Raw genomic sequence first — 13628 nt, 5'->3', positions numbered from 1 at the left:
AGATCAACCCTTTAGGAGCCAATCGTCCAAGCAGGTGTACGCTGCCACCCCCACTGATGAAAGGGAGCTGGCACCATGACAGGGTGAAAACCCTAGGCACTGCTGAGACTGTAAAGGGGAGAATTGGTAGTGTTGCTGATTAGCCAAGGACCTCAGGAATCTCCTGTGTGCTGCGTGGATGTTCACTTGAAAAATACACATTTTGAGATTAAGGGCCACGAACAAATTTCCTAAACCTAGTGAGAGATAATTAAAGACAAAAATCACCCTTCTGACCCTCAGTCAGTGGACAAACTTGTCAGTTCCCTGAGGTACAAAATGGGTCTCCATGCCCCTGACTTTTGGGGGACGATGAAGTACCTCAAGTAGAACCCCTTTCCCTTTGCTGCTGGAGGCACTGGTTCTATCACCCTCTCCTGAAAGGGATCCCAGAATTAAGGTGGTGAGGCAGAAGTGGTGTTTCAGAGGGAAGAAAACTGGATGGTGCATCCTGAAAAGACAAACTCTATTACCAATCAATCAGTCTATCGTGATCTTTCTCTAGGCAAATAGGTATTGGATAGTTGTCTTCGAAAAGGGGAGGGGGGGGGGAACCAAGGGAATTGTTTAGATGGACGGGTTGTTGGTGCACACTCTCAAAGGTTCTGATGAAATGTCAGTTTCAGAGTTCATGCTGTTTGGGAGGCAAAAGACAAGTGTCTTTGAGCACCCTTCCTCTGAGTTCTCTGATGCTTACAGGGCAGCTCAGAAAAGCCACTGATGGTAAAACCCTGGTGGGACTGTCTCTATTGAAACTGTGGTTTGCTGGATTTCTGCTTAATCATAGCTGTATATATGCCAAGCGATTGGAGCATGACTTCACAGTCTTAATGAGCAGAGGGATTGATCCGTCTTTGTACTGAACAGCGTCACACTTGAATGGAAAGTCTTTTGTACTTTCGTCAGGACCCCTGAAGAAGAGAGCCACGACAAGCATCTCTTTACTATCACCATGGACCTACCTCCATGTCCACTGTATCTAAGGCCACCAGCTTTCCTTTATTAATGAGGGCCTGGAACTGCTCCCTAGTATCCTTAGGCATTTTCTTGACTAAGTCTGTCAGCTCATTCTAAAATCTAAAACCATATTTGGCCATCAGTGCTTGACAGTTTGAAACTCAAAACTGGAGGGACCTGGCTTGTCTCTGCCCACTATGCTCTATGCTCACTGGATGCTGACACCGCTAGTGAGTTGGGTGAGAGAAGAGGTACTCTGACCTGAGTGGATACTGGTGGCATGTGTCTACCAAAGTTTTTTGGTGGATTCGAGGATGGCTTCAGTGATTTGAAAAACTCCTCTACTTGGTCCTGAGGTTTGCAGGCTGTTCAGCAGCCTGCATGGGACTTCCTGGACCTCATCAAGGGAAATCTGTAGCATCTCTGCCTTTTCAGCAAGTCCTGGAAGTGTATGGTGGAGAAGCTGGAACCACAGCCTGGTTGGGAGAAGAGGAGGACAGGGTCACTGGCATGGTGTTCTCCTGTTCCTGTTGTTCCTCTCCAATAGGTTGTGCCGCCTGGGGAGGCTGAGAGAGGTCTTCTTCCCTGGGAGCCTTACACCTCTGTGGGTCCTGTGTCACAGAGTGGATAAATTGGGCAATAATAGTGTCTGTTTTCTGGGCTCCAATATGGACACTGTCCAGGGCTCCAGGCTGATGGGTATCAATATGTAAAAAGGGAGGGCACTCCCTCATATGGAAGTACTGAGATACCCTGGAGACCCCTGATGCTCTGTCTGAGCTGAACCCTCAGCGGGTTGTCCAGGGATGGGTGTCCCTCATTCTTCTTCCAACTCCAACCCCATATCCAACAGGAGAGCTCTTGGTACCAGAGGATTCCATGATGACCTGTCTTTATTCATCAATGGTGGCAGTGATAACCTTGCTCAGTGGTTTTCCACCTGTGGTCTGTGGACCCCTGGGGGTCTGCAGACTATGTCTAAAGGGTCCACGAAAGGTTATTGTTACCATAGAACAGTGGTTTTCAACCTGGGTTCCGCAGACTCTATCTAAGATTTCCAAAGGGGTCTGGCACCTCCATTTGAAATTTTTTAGGAGTCTGCAAATGAAAAAAGATTGAAAACCACTGCTCTTGCTCAAACCAGGCTTGAAGAGTCATAGACTCCAAAGCCAGAAGGGACCATTGTGATCATCTAGTCTGACCTCCGATATAACACACATCACAGAACTTCCCCAAAATAATTCCTAGAGCATGTCTTTTAGAAAATATCCAATCTTGATTTAAAACATTGCCAGTGATGGCACTTGGTAACTTTTTCCAACTGTTAATTACTTTCACTGTTAAAAAATTACGCTTTACTTCCAGTCTGAATTTGTCTAGCTTCAGCTTCCAGCCATTGGATTGTGTTATACTGTTCTCTGCTAGATTTAAAAGCTCATTTTCAAATATTTGTTCCCTATGTAGGTACTTAGAGACTGATCAAGTCACCCCTTAATCTTCTCTTTGTTAAGCCAAATAGATTGAGCTCCTTGAGTCTATCACTATAAGGCATGTTTTCTAATTCTTTAGGTTTCAGAGTAACAGCCGTGTTAGTCTGTATTCGTAAAAAGAAAAAAGAAAAGGAGTACTTGTGGCACCTTAGAGACTAACCAGTTTATTTGAGCATGAGCTTTCGTGAGCTACAGCTCACTTCATCGGATGCATAGCATATTGTGGAAACTGCAGAAGACATTATATACACACAGAGACCATGAAACAAAACTTCCTCCCACCCCACTGTCCTGCTCGTAACAGCTTATCTAAAGTGATCATCAAGGGAGGGCCATTTCCAGCACAAATCCAGGTTTTCTCACCCTTCCCCCCGCCCCCCCCACAGACACACATACAAACTCACTCTCCTGCTGGTAATAGCCCATCCCTCTTTGAAACCTCTCTTTATAATGCGCATGATAATCAACCCACCTTGATTATCATGCGCATTATAAAGAGAGGTTTCAAAGAGGGATGGGCTATTACCAGCAGGAGAGTGAGTTTGTGTGTGTGTCTGTGGGGGGGGCGGGGGGAAGGGTGAGAAAACCTGGATTTGTGCTGGAAATGGCCCTCCCTTGATGATCACTTTAGATAAGCTGTTACGAGCAGGACAGTGGGGTGGGAGGAAGTTTTGTTTCATGGTCTCTGTGTGTATATAATGTCTTCTGCAGTTTCCACAATATGCTATGCATCCGATGAAGTGAGCTGTAGCTCACGAAAGCTCATGCTCAAATAAACTGGTTAGTCTCTAAGGTGCCACAAGTACTCCTTTTCTTTTTTCTAATTCTTTAATCATTCTCATGGGTTTTCTCTCAACCCTCCCTGATTTATCAACATTTTTTTCAAATTGTGGTCACCAGAACTGGACACAGTTTTCTACCAGCAGTTGCACCAGTGCCAAATACAGGTGGTAAAATAACCTCTCTATTCCTATTCAAGATTCTCCTGTTTATACATCCAAGGATTACATTAGCCCATTTGGCCCCAGAGTTGCACTGGGAGCTCATGTTCAGCTGATTATCCACCAAATCTTGTTCAGAGTCAGATGGGGATGGTGAGGACCACCTCAGCGATATTAGTACTGGTTAATGTCGTGGAAGTGGGTGTCGGAGTCCAGAGTATCAGTGACTCTGGTTCCATAAGTACGATTAGACCACCTGATGCCGAGAAGCAGGCTGGAGTAGTTTCTGTAACTTGGACCACTGGTGCTGAAGGTGCTGGATCTAGCAGCGCCAATGCAGCACAGGTGCTGGCACTGAAGTACCACTTTTGGTACGGGAGAGTGGTGCTGTCTTGCCCTTTGATGAAGTCCTGGGCTGGTCCTCCTCAGAAGCAGACACCCGGGTCCAGAGCACAAGGTGTCTCCTGACTTGGTACAGGATGGGGACTTCTGTCTCCTCTTAGAGGGCTTGGATGTGGAACTTTCCCTCTTGTCTTTATGGGATTGTTTGTATCTCCCTTCTGCCCTGTCTCGAAGCTGATGGGGGAAAGGGGGCAGAGGCCCTGGAACTGGCCTGAGCCGAACTCAAGAGGCTGCTCCGACCTTCTTCAGACTGATGTACAAGAGTGTTTCCCTGGTTAGAGGCTGTACCCCGTCTCATGGACCTCTCCATGAGGAATGCTTCGAAACTGAAGTCCCCTGACTGTTTTGTCTTACTTGGGAATAACCAGCAGATACGGCCCCTGAGCAGGACATGTTTCCCACAGGCAGTACAGACAGGTATCGTGATAGTTACATACATATAGAAGGGCTTATGGGGATTTTTGTCATACTTCTCCTGCCACTACTGGAAGACTGGGGGGAAAGGGAGAGAGGTAGTGATGTACAGGAACCACTCCTCACCCAAGAGGTATGGGGAGTTGTCCCAAATCTTAACGACTGATCCCCAAATATTTATCCTAATGACAATTTATTTACAGACAGAAGCTGAAGAAGTCAGCACATACATTGAAGCTCCATGCCAGACGATGAGAGGTAAGAAGGAACTAAGATGCAGAGCATGAGGAAAGTGGGGGTGCATGTGTGGACCAAACAGACACTCAGGAAAAATTCTTTAATTCTGGGCCATGGAAAGCATGTGCAATTGCTGAAGTACACCACACATAGGAACAAGCACTCAAAGAACTACAGCTTATGAAGGACATTTTTGGATCTCCACATCCCTGACAAAATGCCAAAGGCTCACCCATTTACCCTTGTTTTAAATCTTCCTTCTTACCTGTACCCAACTACAGCCTTACCTTTGAACTAACCAGTTATGCTGCTGCTCAATTAGCTCATGACTGACATGCACAAGTGAAATAGATATAAGGTTTGAATTTTATTCTTGCTTTGATCTCTTGATTTTACACTCTTTGTATAATTCCATGGATTTACACTTCATTTATTATTTGTTGGAAATTACTGCACTGTGAAGCTTACATGAATAGTTTGCTATGGATATAATTATACTGTCAAGAATACATATATAAAGACATATCAGCAAGATCATTTTTTGTTTACTGGCTTATAAAAAGTGGAAAGCTGACTGCAAAGAGTTACAAAAGGATTTCACTAAACTGGGTGACTGGCAACAAAATGGCACATGAAATGCAATGTCCATAAGTGCAAGTAATTCATATTGAAATAAATAATCCCAACTGTACATACAAAATGATGTGATCTAAATTAGCTGTTACCAAGAAAGAGATCTTGAAGTCATCATGAATAGTTCACCCAATTGCCAGATGCTAGAACTGGATGATAGGGGATGGATCACTCCAAATTGCCCTGTTCTGTCCATTCCCTCTGAAGCATCTGGCACTGGTTACTGTCAGAAGACAGGAGACTGGTCTAGATGGACCATTGGTCTGACCCAGTATGGCTGTTCTTATGTTCTTAATATACTTTCAGGGACAGATCACTATTTTCTTGTACAGTCACACATATAGGCAGGCTGAACATCTGCAATGTTGTTTTTAGTAACTGGTATGATCTTCATGGCCAAAAGTAAAGCTCTGAGTCTCCCTTCCTTGAAGTGTGCTTTGGTGGTTGACTGGTTGTGTGTGGTGTTTGTACAAACAATGTTTCATTGGAGTGAGCACTTACCATTAAAGCCCAAATGCCATTCACTCGCAAAGCAAGATTTTCACTCTGGGTTAAACTACATAGAAGTTCTATGGCTCCTGATTCTAAAATAGGCTGTAATGAACAGGAAAAAACATACAGCTTTAGAACACTGTGAATTTACTGAACTTACATGTACATCAATGATCTGTCAAATGTGGTACTGCATACTGTGTTTATCTCAAGGTGGATCTTGGTTATTTATTGAGGAACTGTAGACATAACTATAATGAAATGTGTATGCACACACACCCTTTTCAGACAACCTTCTGTCTCAATAGACTGCTAGCAGTGAAGCACCTTTAATAAAAGACTATCTTCATTAAGCAACTGATTTTTGATCCCTTGAGCAGACACACAAGACAGGTTTCACTGTCTTTAATTGCATTTAAACAGGCTGTATTTGCTCTTCACATTCACTAATGAAGACACATTGAGATGTAATGAGTTCAACACGTATATAAACAATAGAACAACCACCAAGTGTAATAAGGCTAACTCTTAAGAATTCTGGTGACAACCTGAGAAAAACTCAAACCGCTTGTGATATTATCAGACAATGAGGTTACAGGACAAATACAAACAGATGGATTTTGAAAGCCCCAGATTATTAAATGAAACAGAAACTACAGTCATAGGATGATAAAAGCTTGAGACCGTGAATCCACAATAGTCAGGAAACTCAGGGTTAAGGTTGCCATGGGAACAACAGGCCAAATTCTACCCTCAGTTATGTAAATCTATAATAACATCACCAAAGTCAGTGGAATTACTCCAGACTGGGGGATATTCACTCTGTGCACAAGGTCTGCAAAAGCACTCTGCACCATTTATGATTCACATAAGGCCTCAAAATAGGTTAGGGCCCCTTACACAGGGGTGAATTTCACCAAATTTACATCAGTATATGTGAACGCAGAATTTGGCCCTTAATTCTGTTTGCTTGCATACGTGCTTTATACTAGGGTCTTTTGTTACAGGTTGGCAGAACACCGCTGTGGAATGATTTGGCAAATGTTAATTTACAAATATGAATTAACCATTACAAGTTTAAAGATGAAACACCTTGGGTGACATAGTTTATTCTGAAACTATGTAGAACAAACAGTAATAAAATGTCATATATTCTTGCAAAAACTTAACTGTAAATTTTATCACCTGATTGAGATTAAATGTATACCATTAGCTTTTTTCTAACAAACATCATCGCCAGAATGGTATTAATACTTTTCTCAATATTGAAAAAGTACTATTATAATAGAGTGTGAAAAGTATGCTGATACTCCTTGGCAACTGAAATAAGGATTTGAATTAAGATGCTAAACACTAGAGCAGCCAATCTGTTAAATCTGGCAAAATGCTGATGGAAATCAGGCAGGAGCTGGAGCTGGGACTCCCAGGGTCACTGGCTGGATGGCTGCTGTGGAGCTGGGGCTCCTGGGGAGCCTGGCAGTTGGTTCCCAACCTGGCTGCCTCCCTGGGCTGCCCTCTGCCCTGGAGAAAGGGTGGGCAGGCTGCCAGCTGGAAAGATATTCCATAGAAAATTCCAGGATTTTTTTGTCCTGAGACAGAACAAAAAAACCTCAAAATCTCTGAATTTTTCATGCACCAAAAAATCCTGCTCCAGCTCAGCTCAACTAAATACACGGACAAAATTATTTTTGCTACTGTAGTTGGTATTTAATGTACAAATCTTAAAGTGCTGCAAATAAAAAAGAAAATACAGAGTATGTTAAATAAAATAATATATTTCATAGCTATATGAAGGAATTTCAAAACAGTCTCTCCTTTTATTCTGGCAAATCATGCCTAAGTAAAGACACATTTGCATAAACAGCGTGCACATTTTTTTATCGAGAGAGAGTCTCCATCAAAGGGCTTGTCTTCACCAGGAGATCTGATCACATTTAGATGTTATGAGAAGTGGAGTTAGCTGACACCACAGTACTCCTGGCTGACTGGTCACTGTAGGCAAGGCTATAAGCACAGCCCGTTGACATGACGCTGAGCACTATTTGTCATTGTCTATACTGACCAGTTAGTTGTGGTCAGCTTTTTTTAGCTAATTCCGCTCCTCACGATGAAGTCTAAACACGATGAAATCTCTTGGGGAAGAGAAGCCCATATAAATGGACCCATTAGCAGCCAGAGTGCAACAGACTCTGTCTGATCCCCTAGCCATGATAGAGGCAAGAAATGTACAATGAGGTCACAAAGATGACTAAGCTCTGATAAAGTTATGGCATATCACTACTGAGCATACTGATGAGCATTTTTTCCAATTGCTTATAACATCTTTATTTTTAACCATTTTCCAGCCTAATCAAACAAAGGTACCAGCTCTCAATAAGGACTATCTATGGCCATGCCAAGTTTCAAGTTGCTAATCAGTTGCTTTTTTGGTAGCCATGTTTAAAAATGTGTGGATAAAATTACTTTATAACATGAGAAGCGTTTTTTCCACTTCTCATCACAGAGCAGATGAAGGGATTTTCCTCAAACTTAAAAAAAGTCACCTATGGGCTTAGATCAAATACTGAAAATTATAGCCCAAGAGATGAATGTTTTGTCCACTATAATACAGAAATGCATACATCACAGTAAAGTGAATACATTATAGAATGAAATGCCTAAAGAATATACTGACCATATGCTACACTTCTTAGGTGGCAATATGAATATTTGTACGCTGTGTGCCACATATACTGATACTCATGAAGCACATACACTGCACAGTGAAATGCACAGTGTACTTCATATAAGCCAATGCACTATACAATGCAATTAATGAAAAAGAACTTTCTTGAGCATTCACTTTTGCTCAGCCTGGTGAAATCACATTCCTGCAGTTATGGCCCATTTCTGCTCACAGTGATGTCAACAGGTGTTTTGCCATTGTATTTAATGAAGGCATAATTGGGTTTCAAGTCTGTGAACTCAAAGTGCTGAAGGTAAAACACATGGCTTACCTCTCAGCTGTCAAACTTATCTTCTGGAGAAGACTGAAGTCCATTTGTAATTGTGGCCCATGGGCAGAGAGATAAATCTAGAATTATGTACTCCCTTCACACCACAGATATGGGAGAGAGATTTGCACACAGATCAAGGAGAGCCTCTGGCCTTTATGTAGTAACAGATTTTAGTTATGATTATAACTTACTATTTATTCAGTCCCTCATTGTCATACCCAGCATCACTCAGTTCGGATAGCTGCACCATTATTCCTGCCCTTTGTTTCTATTTCTTCCCCAACCTTCTCTTTTTCTCCCTTTTTTTGTATGCCTTCTAGGTTCATCCCTCTGCATTTCCTTCCTTGCTGGTACTCCCACTTCCCCACTCATCACCCGCATCTGCATTTTATCTGCTAAAATTATCAGCAATTAACTAGATAATGGTTTAAAAAAAAAAAGATTCTAGAGCTTGTGAAAGTTGTTGGTTTGACAGCCCTGGAGATTGAAGTTATCTGATTTATCTCTAGAGCAGATACAGCACAGGCAACAAGGCAGAATTATAAATGAAAAGTGTTTTAAAATCTTATTAAAGGAAGAGTCTATCAGTAAAGTTAGGGCTCATACAGCATACTCATGTCTAACTACATTAGATGGGACCACCTATTCTGTCATATCACTGAATAATTAACAGGGTTTTTTTTTTTTATTGACAGAATATCAATGATAAAATTCCATCATCCAAACATTACAACTACTGTATAATCACCTGATAGTGATTAAAAAACTTCTTTGCTTACTCAAAAGTCATTGCTGTAACACACAGTTCTACTAAACAAGCAATAAGAGGAAATGATAGGTGAATACCAACCTCTTTGCTTGGGGAGAATTCAAGGAGAAGGTTGCATAATGTGGAAGATGCCACCACCAGGACTTCATCTGGAGCATTCTGTAAAACCTAAGGGCATAAGGAGTAGAGTGGGGAGCTCCATTAATTGTTATGATCAAGACTAAGATCACTTTTAAACAAAGTTACGGTTTTGCTTAGCAAGAGCCACCAGATGAGCCTCAGTGCCCTTGTACTGCAATGAAGGGTTATGCTGGGATTTGGGAATTCACCTCCACAGTCATCCTGTTGAAGTAGAGCAGTTTTTGAACAAAAAGACCTTCAGGCATTGTCATCTGCATGGCACTGATGCCTATGTGAAGGTGAGGTGGAGCAGTTGATAGTCTTCCCCACCACTTACATGTTCTGATCTTACATGGGCCATAACAGCTGTTCCTCTGTGGAGCAAATTATTTTGAAAGAGTCTCATTTCTTCCTTTTCAGTGGACTACAGAGCTGGCACACCAAGGGGAGCAATCTACACTATCTTACACTATGAATGGTGCACAAAATGCATCTCTTCAATGCACTGAGCAGCCCAGGAGGGAATGAGTCATTGGAGATACATGTTCTCCCTTGGGGTAATGGCAACTCTGAACAGACTCCTACAAAGGGCTTTGTGCAAACTGCAACTATCTACCCCTATATAATTAACTGTGATTACAGAGTGCTACAGAATCAGCTTGCTTGAACAATCCTTAAGTGTGTTTCCTTAAATCATTGTGCTTTTACATTTAACTGTTATAAAAGTAAGAATGCCCAAAACCACTTTTTCATTCTTGGATGTGGGATAAGAAGTTACTTACCCATACAATACCTTGAGTTCTTCAAGAGGTTTTGTCCCTATGGGTGCTCCACCATAGGATGAGGATGCACTTGAGCATTCTTGACCAGAGACTGTGAAAACAGTGTCTGATGTATTATAGCTAAGCACCTTGTGCTTAGATACGAGGGCATATAAGTAGGTGTGAACTTTGCTGCACTCATTTCCTTCTCACCCGGGAAGCCAGAGACTACAAAGCCAAAGACTCCACAGCAGAGGGAAAGAAGGGTAGGGGATAGAGCACCCATAGGGACAAAACATCTCAAAAAACTCAAGTAACCGTCACCTTGTCTGATCGGTCCATCAGCCCTCACAGGAAAAGTGCCGATCACAACATGTCTTTCTTATTGGTCTAGCCATTCCTTCAGCCACCCGCTGGCCAGGCTGTCAGTGGCACTAGACACCCGACTGGATAGCACATTGCAGCCCAGAACCCCTAAGCTCAAGTGATCCATCAGCCTTAGCCTCCCAAGTAGCTGGGATTACAATCTCCAGTCAAGAGCACACAGATGCACACACATCCTATAGTGGAGCTCCTATAAGGATATATACCAGGGGTGGCCAACCTGAGCCTGAGAAGGAGCCAGAATTTACCAATCTACATTGCCAAAGAGCCACAGTAACACATCAGCAGCCCCCGCATCAGCTCCCCACTCCCCACACCTCCCCCTTTCTCCCCACACCTCCCGATCAGCTGTTTTGTGGCGTGCAGGAGGCTTGGGGGGTGGAGGGGGAGGGGAGAAGCAAGAGCGTGGCAGGCTCGGAGGAGAGGGTGGGAAGGGGTGGAATGGAGCCAGGGCCTGTGGCAGAGCCAGGGGTTGAGCAGTGAGCACCCCCTGGCATATTGGAAAGTTGGCGCCTGTAGCTCCAGCCCCGGAGGCGGTGCCTATACAAGGAGACACATATTAAATTCTGAAGAGCTGCATGTGGCTCTGGAGCCACAGGTTGGCCACCCCGATATATACTCAAAGGAGAATAAAGTGGTTTTAATTGGGATTTACTGAGTCAGAGTTTAAGGCCAGAAGGAACCACCAGGTTATCTATTCTGACCTCTTGTATATCACAAGCCACTAAACACCCCCATCCATGCCCAAAGCAAGCCAACCACCAGAATTAGACCAAAAAATTACGGGAAACTAAACTATTGTGTGCCACAGGCAGAGAAGAGGAGAGATCAAGATGCACCAAGCTCTCTGTTCATGATCTGTTACTGCTTACAAATATGGCAGTACAGGATACTTTATTTAAGAAGAAGATGACAGTACAGTCCAATGCCCACCCTTCTGCTGTGGCAGGGAATAGACTCCACTTGCTATTGAAAGATCCCTGTTCAATGCATAAGAGAACGGAAAACAAACAAAAAAAAATCCTTTTTTTATCCTTTTTACCTTGTGGATAATAATTCCTTCCTAAGCCCTAATTGTGTGTGTGGTGTAGTCCTATGCATGAGCAAAAACTAGCATGAGCCTCAAATCCCATTTCCACCAAAGATACTGCCGACATCTGTTCTCTATCTTTTGTTCTTGAATCCCACTAAATTAGATTCTGCCACAAAATTTCTAACCGTTTGCCTCCAACAAAAAAATTATTCCATTTTTTTAACCTGACCTTTATTATTATTATTGTTACAGTAGTTGGTTTTCTCTCCTGTTGCTGCTGTCTCCAATGAACTTGTGATCCCTTTTTATACACAACTTTAAACTAAGTTCCCTTTGTAGACCCCTCTTCTCCCCCCTATACAGCTGTAATACCTTCAGCCAGTCATCTTAAGGAAGACTTGTCCAAGTCTTTTTTCATTTTTATAACTATTTTGAGATTTAAATTCTTTTTCCCTACAACAGTTATATACTGGGGGATAGTTCCACACTTTGCATTGTGGAAAGGAGATGTAGGATAAAAGATCTAGTAAGTTTTCCCCATTAGCTGCCAACAAAATGTTAAAAAAGCGCCCGATTCTCCACTGCCTGGCACCTTGGATAGTCATTTATACACACATTGTAAGTAAAGTATAGGGCAGTAGAGAATAAGGCCAAAAGGACAGATATAAATCCAATGGCATCCTTCTGTGGGCCTCAGTTCCTCACATGTCGTTGTGAGAGCATGCCCACAGAGGGAGAAGTACCTCTTATGTTTGACAGAAGGACTGTACATTTATTTAGCACTAGCCAGAAATATTTTCCTTATAAATCATGCTTTTCAAGCTGACTGAATAACTATACTCAATTGTTTAAAAGTAAGCAGCTTCTCTTTTCTGGGGGAATTAGTGAGCCACTAACTGAAAGGCAAGGATCAAAGTCAGAGGTGATGTAAAATGTGGTGTAATTTACTGATGTAAGTGGGTATAATTTATATAATGAGAGGACAGAAAGGCAGAATTGTTACAGGAAAGTCAACCAAAAGTAGGTTTAAGACAATGTACCGCTAAAGTTACTGAAATGAATTTGCCTTGACACAGTTCCTAAAGGACAGCCAATGCTTGGTAATGGAGAAATGCTTGAAAACATGAACTTCCTAATTACAATATTGCTGACATTCCTTCCTACCAAGCAAATCCATCCCTAAGATTTTTCTACTGATCAATGGACTGGGCAGCTCTCTCTGGTCTGGCTCTTTCTGTGGTCACAAATACAATAAGCAACCAAGGGCAGAATGCTCGTAAAAGAAGTCAGATCCATTTTGAAGATATGGATACATTTTATATTCCCTTTTGAACAGGGATGGGTACAAGGCTGAGCCAGAGATCACAGACTGGCTCAAGAAGGCTTTTTTGGAATGGATGGCCACATTCTCCTGCCATTGTTCAGAAATATCAAACTGCTGTCTTCACCTAAAAAGAGGAAAAGAGCTGATAGTCACATAGAATCATAGGGCGGGTAGTGATCGATCTATTGGGGATCGATTTATTGCATCTTGTTGAGAGGCGGAAGCGGAGTCGACGGGGGAGCGGCAGCGATCGACTCACCGCCGTCCTCACAGCCAGGTAAGTTGACCTAAGATACGCTGACTTCAGCTACGCTATTCGCGTATCTTAGGTCAACCTCACTCCCCATTAGTGTAGACCAGGGCATAGAACCATAGGGTTTGAAGGGACCACAAGGGTCATCTAGTCTAACCACCAGCCAAGATGCAGGATTTGTTGTGTCTAAACCATCCAAGACAGATGGCTATCTGGCCTCTTTTTGAAAATCTCAAGTGAAGGAGATTCCATGACTTCCCTAGACAGTTTGTTCCATTGTCCTACTGTTCTTACAGTTACAGTATGAAGTATTTCCAGAGATTTAATCTAAATCTGCTATGCTGTAGTTTGAACCCATTGCCTCTTTTCCTGCCCTCTGTGGC

At 42.7% G+C, this 13628-nt stretch overlaps 1 protein-coding gene across 10 annotated transcripts in view; it reads right to left on the bottom strand.

Annotated features, from left to right (window-relative positions):
- The window catches only part of ARMC8 (armadillo repeat containing 8), a 179686-nt gene that overhangs the window by 19524 nt on the left and 146534 nt on the right, over nt 1-13628 (bottom strand). For all 10 annotated transcript variants that reach the window (XM_074964085.1, XM_074964088.1, XM_074964092.1 and 7 more), the window contains 2 exons: nt 9452-9538; nt 5615-5707 (listed from right to left, as the gene is read on the bottom strand). In XM_074964085.1, coding sequence (XP_074820186.1) covers nt 5615-5707; nt 9452-9538 — 180 coding nt within the window. The remainder of the gene's footprint in view (nt 1-5614; nt 5708-9451; nt 9539-13628) is intronic.

This window comes from Natator depressus, chromosome 9 (genome assembly GCF_965152275.1).
Source record: "Natator depressus isolate rNatDep1 chromosome 9, rNatDep2.hap1, whole genome shotgun sequence".
NCBI lineage: Eukaryota > Metazoa > Chordata > Testudines > Cheloniidae > Natator > Natator depressus.
The sequence above is the reverse complement of the archived record's forward strand: the minus strand, read 5'-3'. Positions and strand labels throughout refer to the sequence as shown.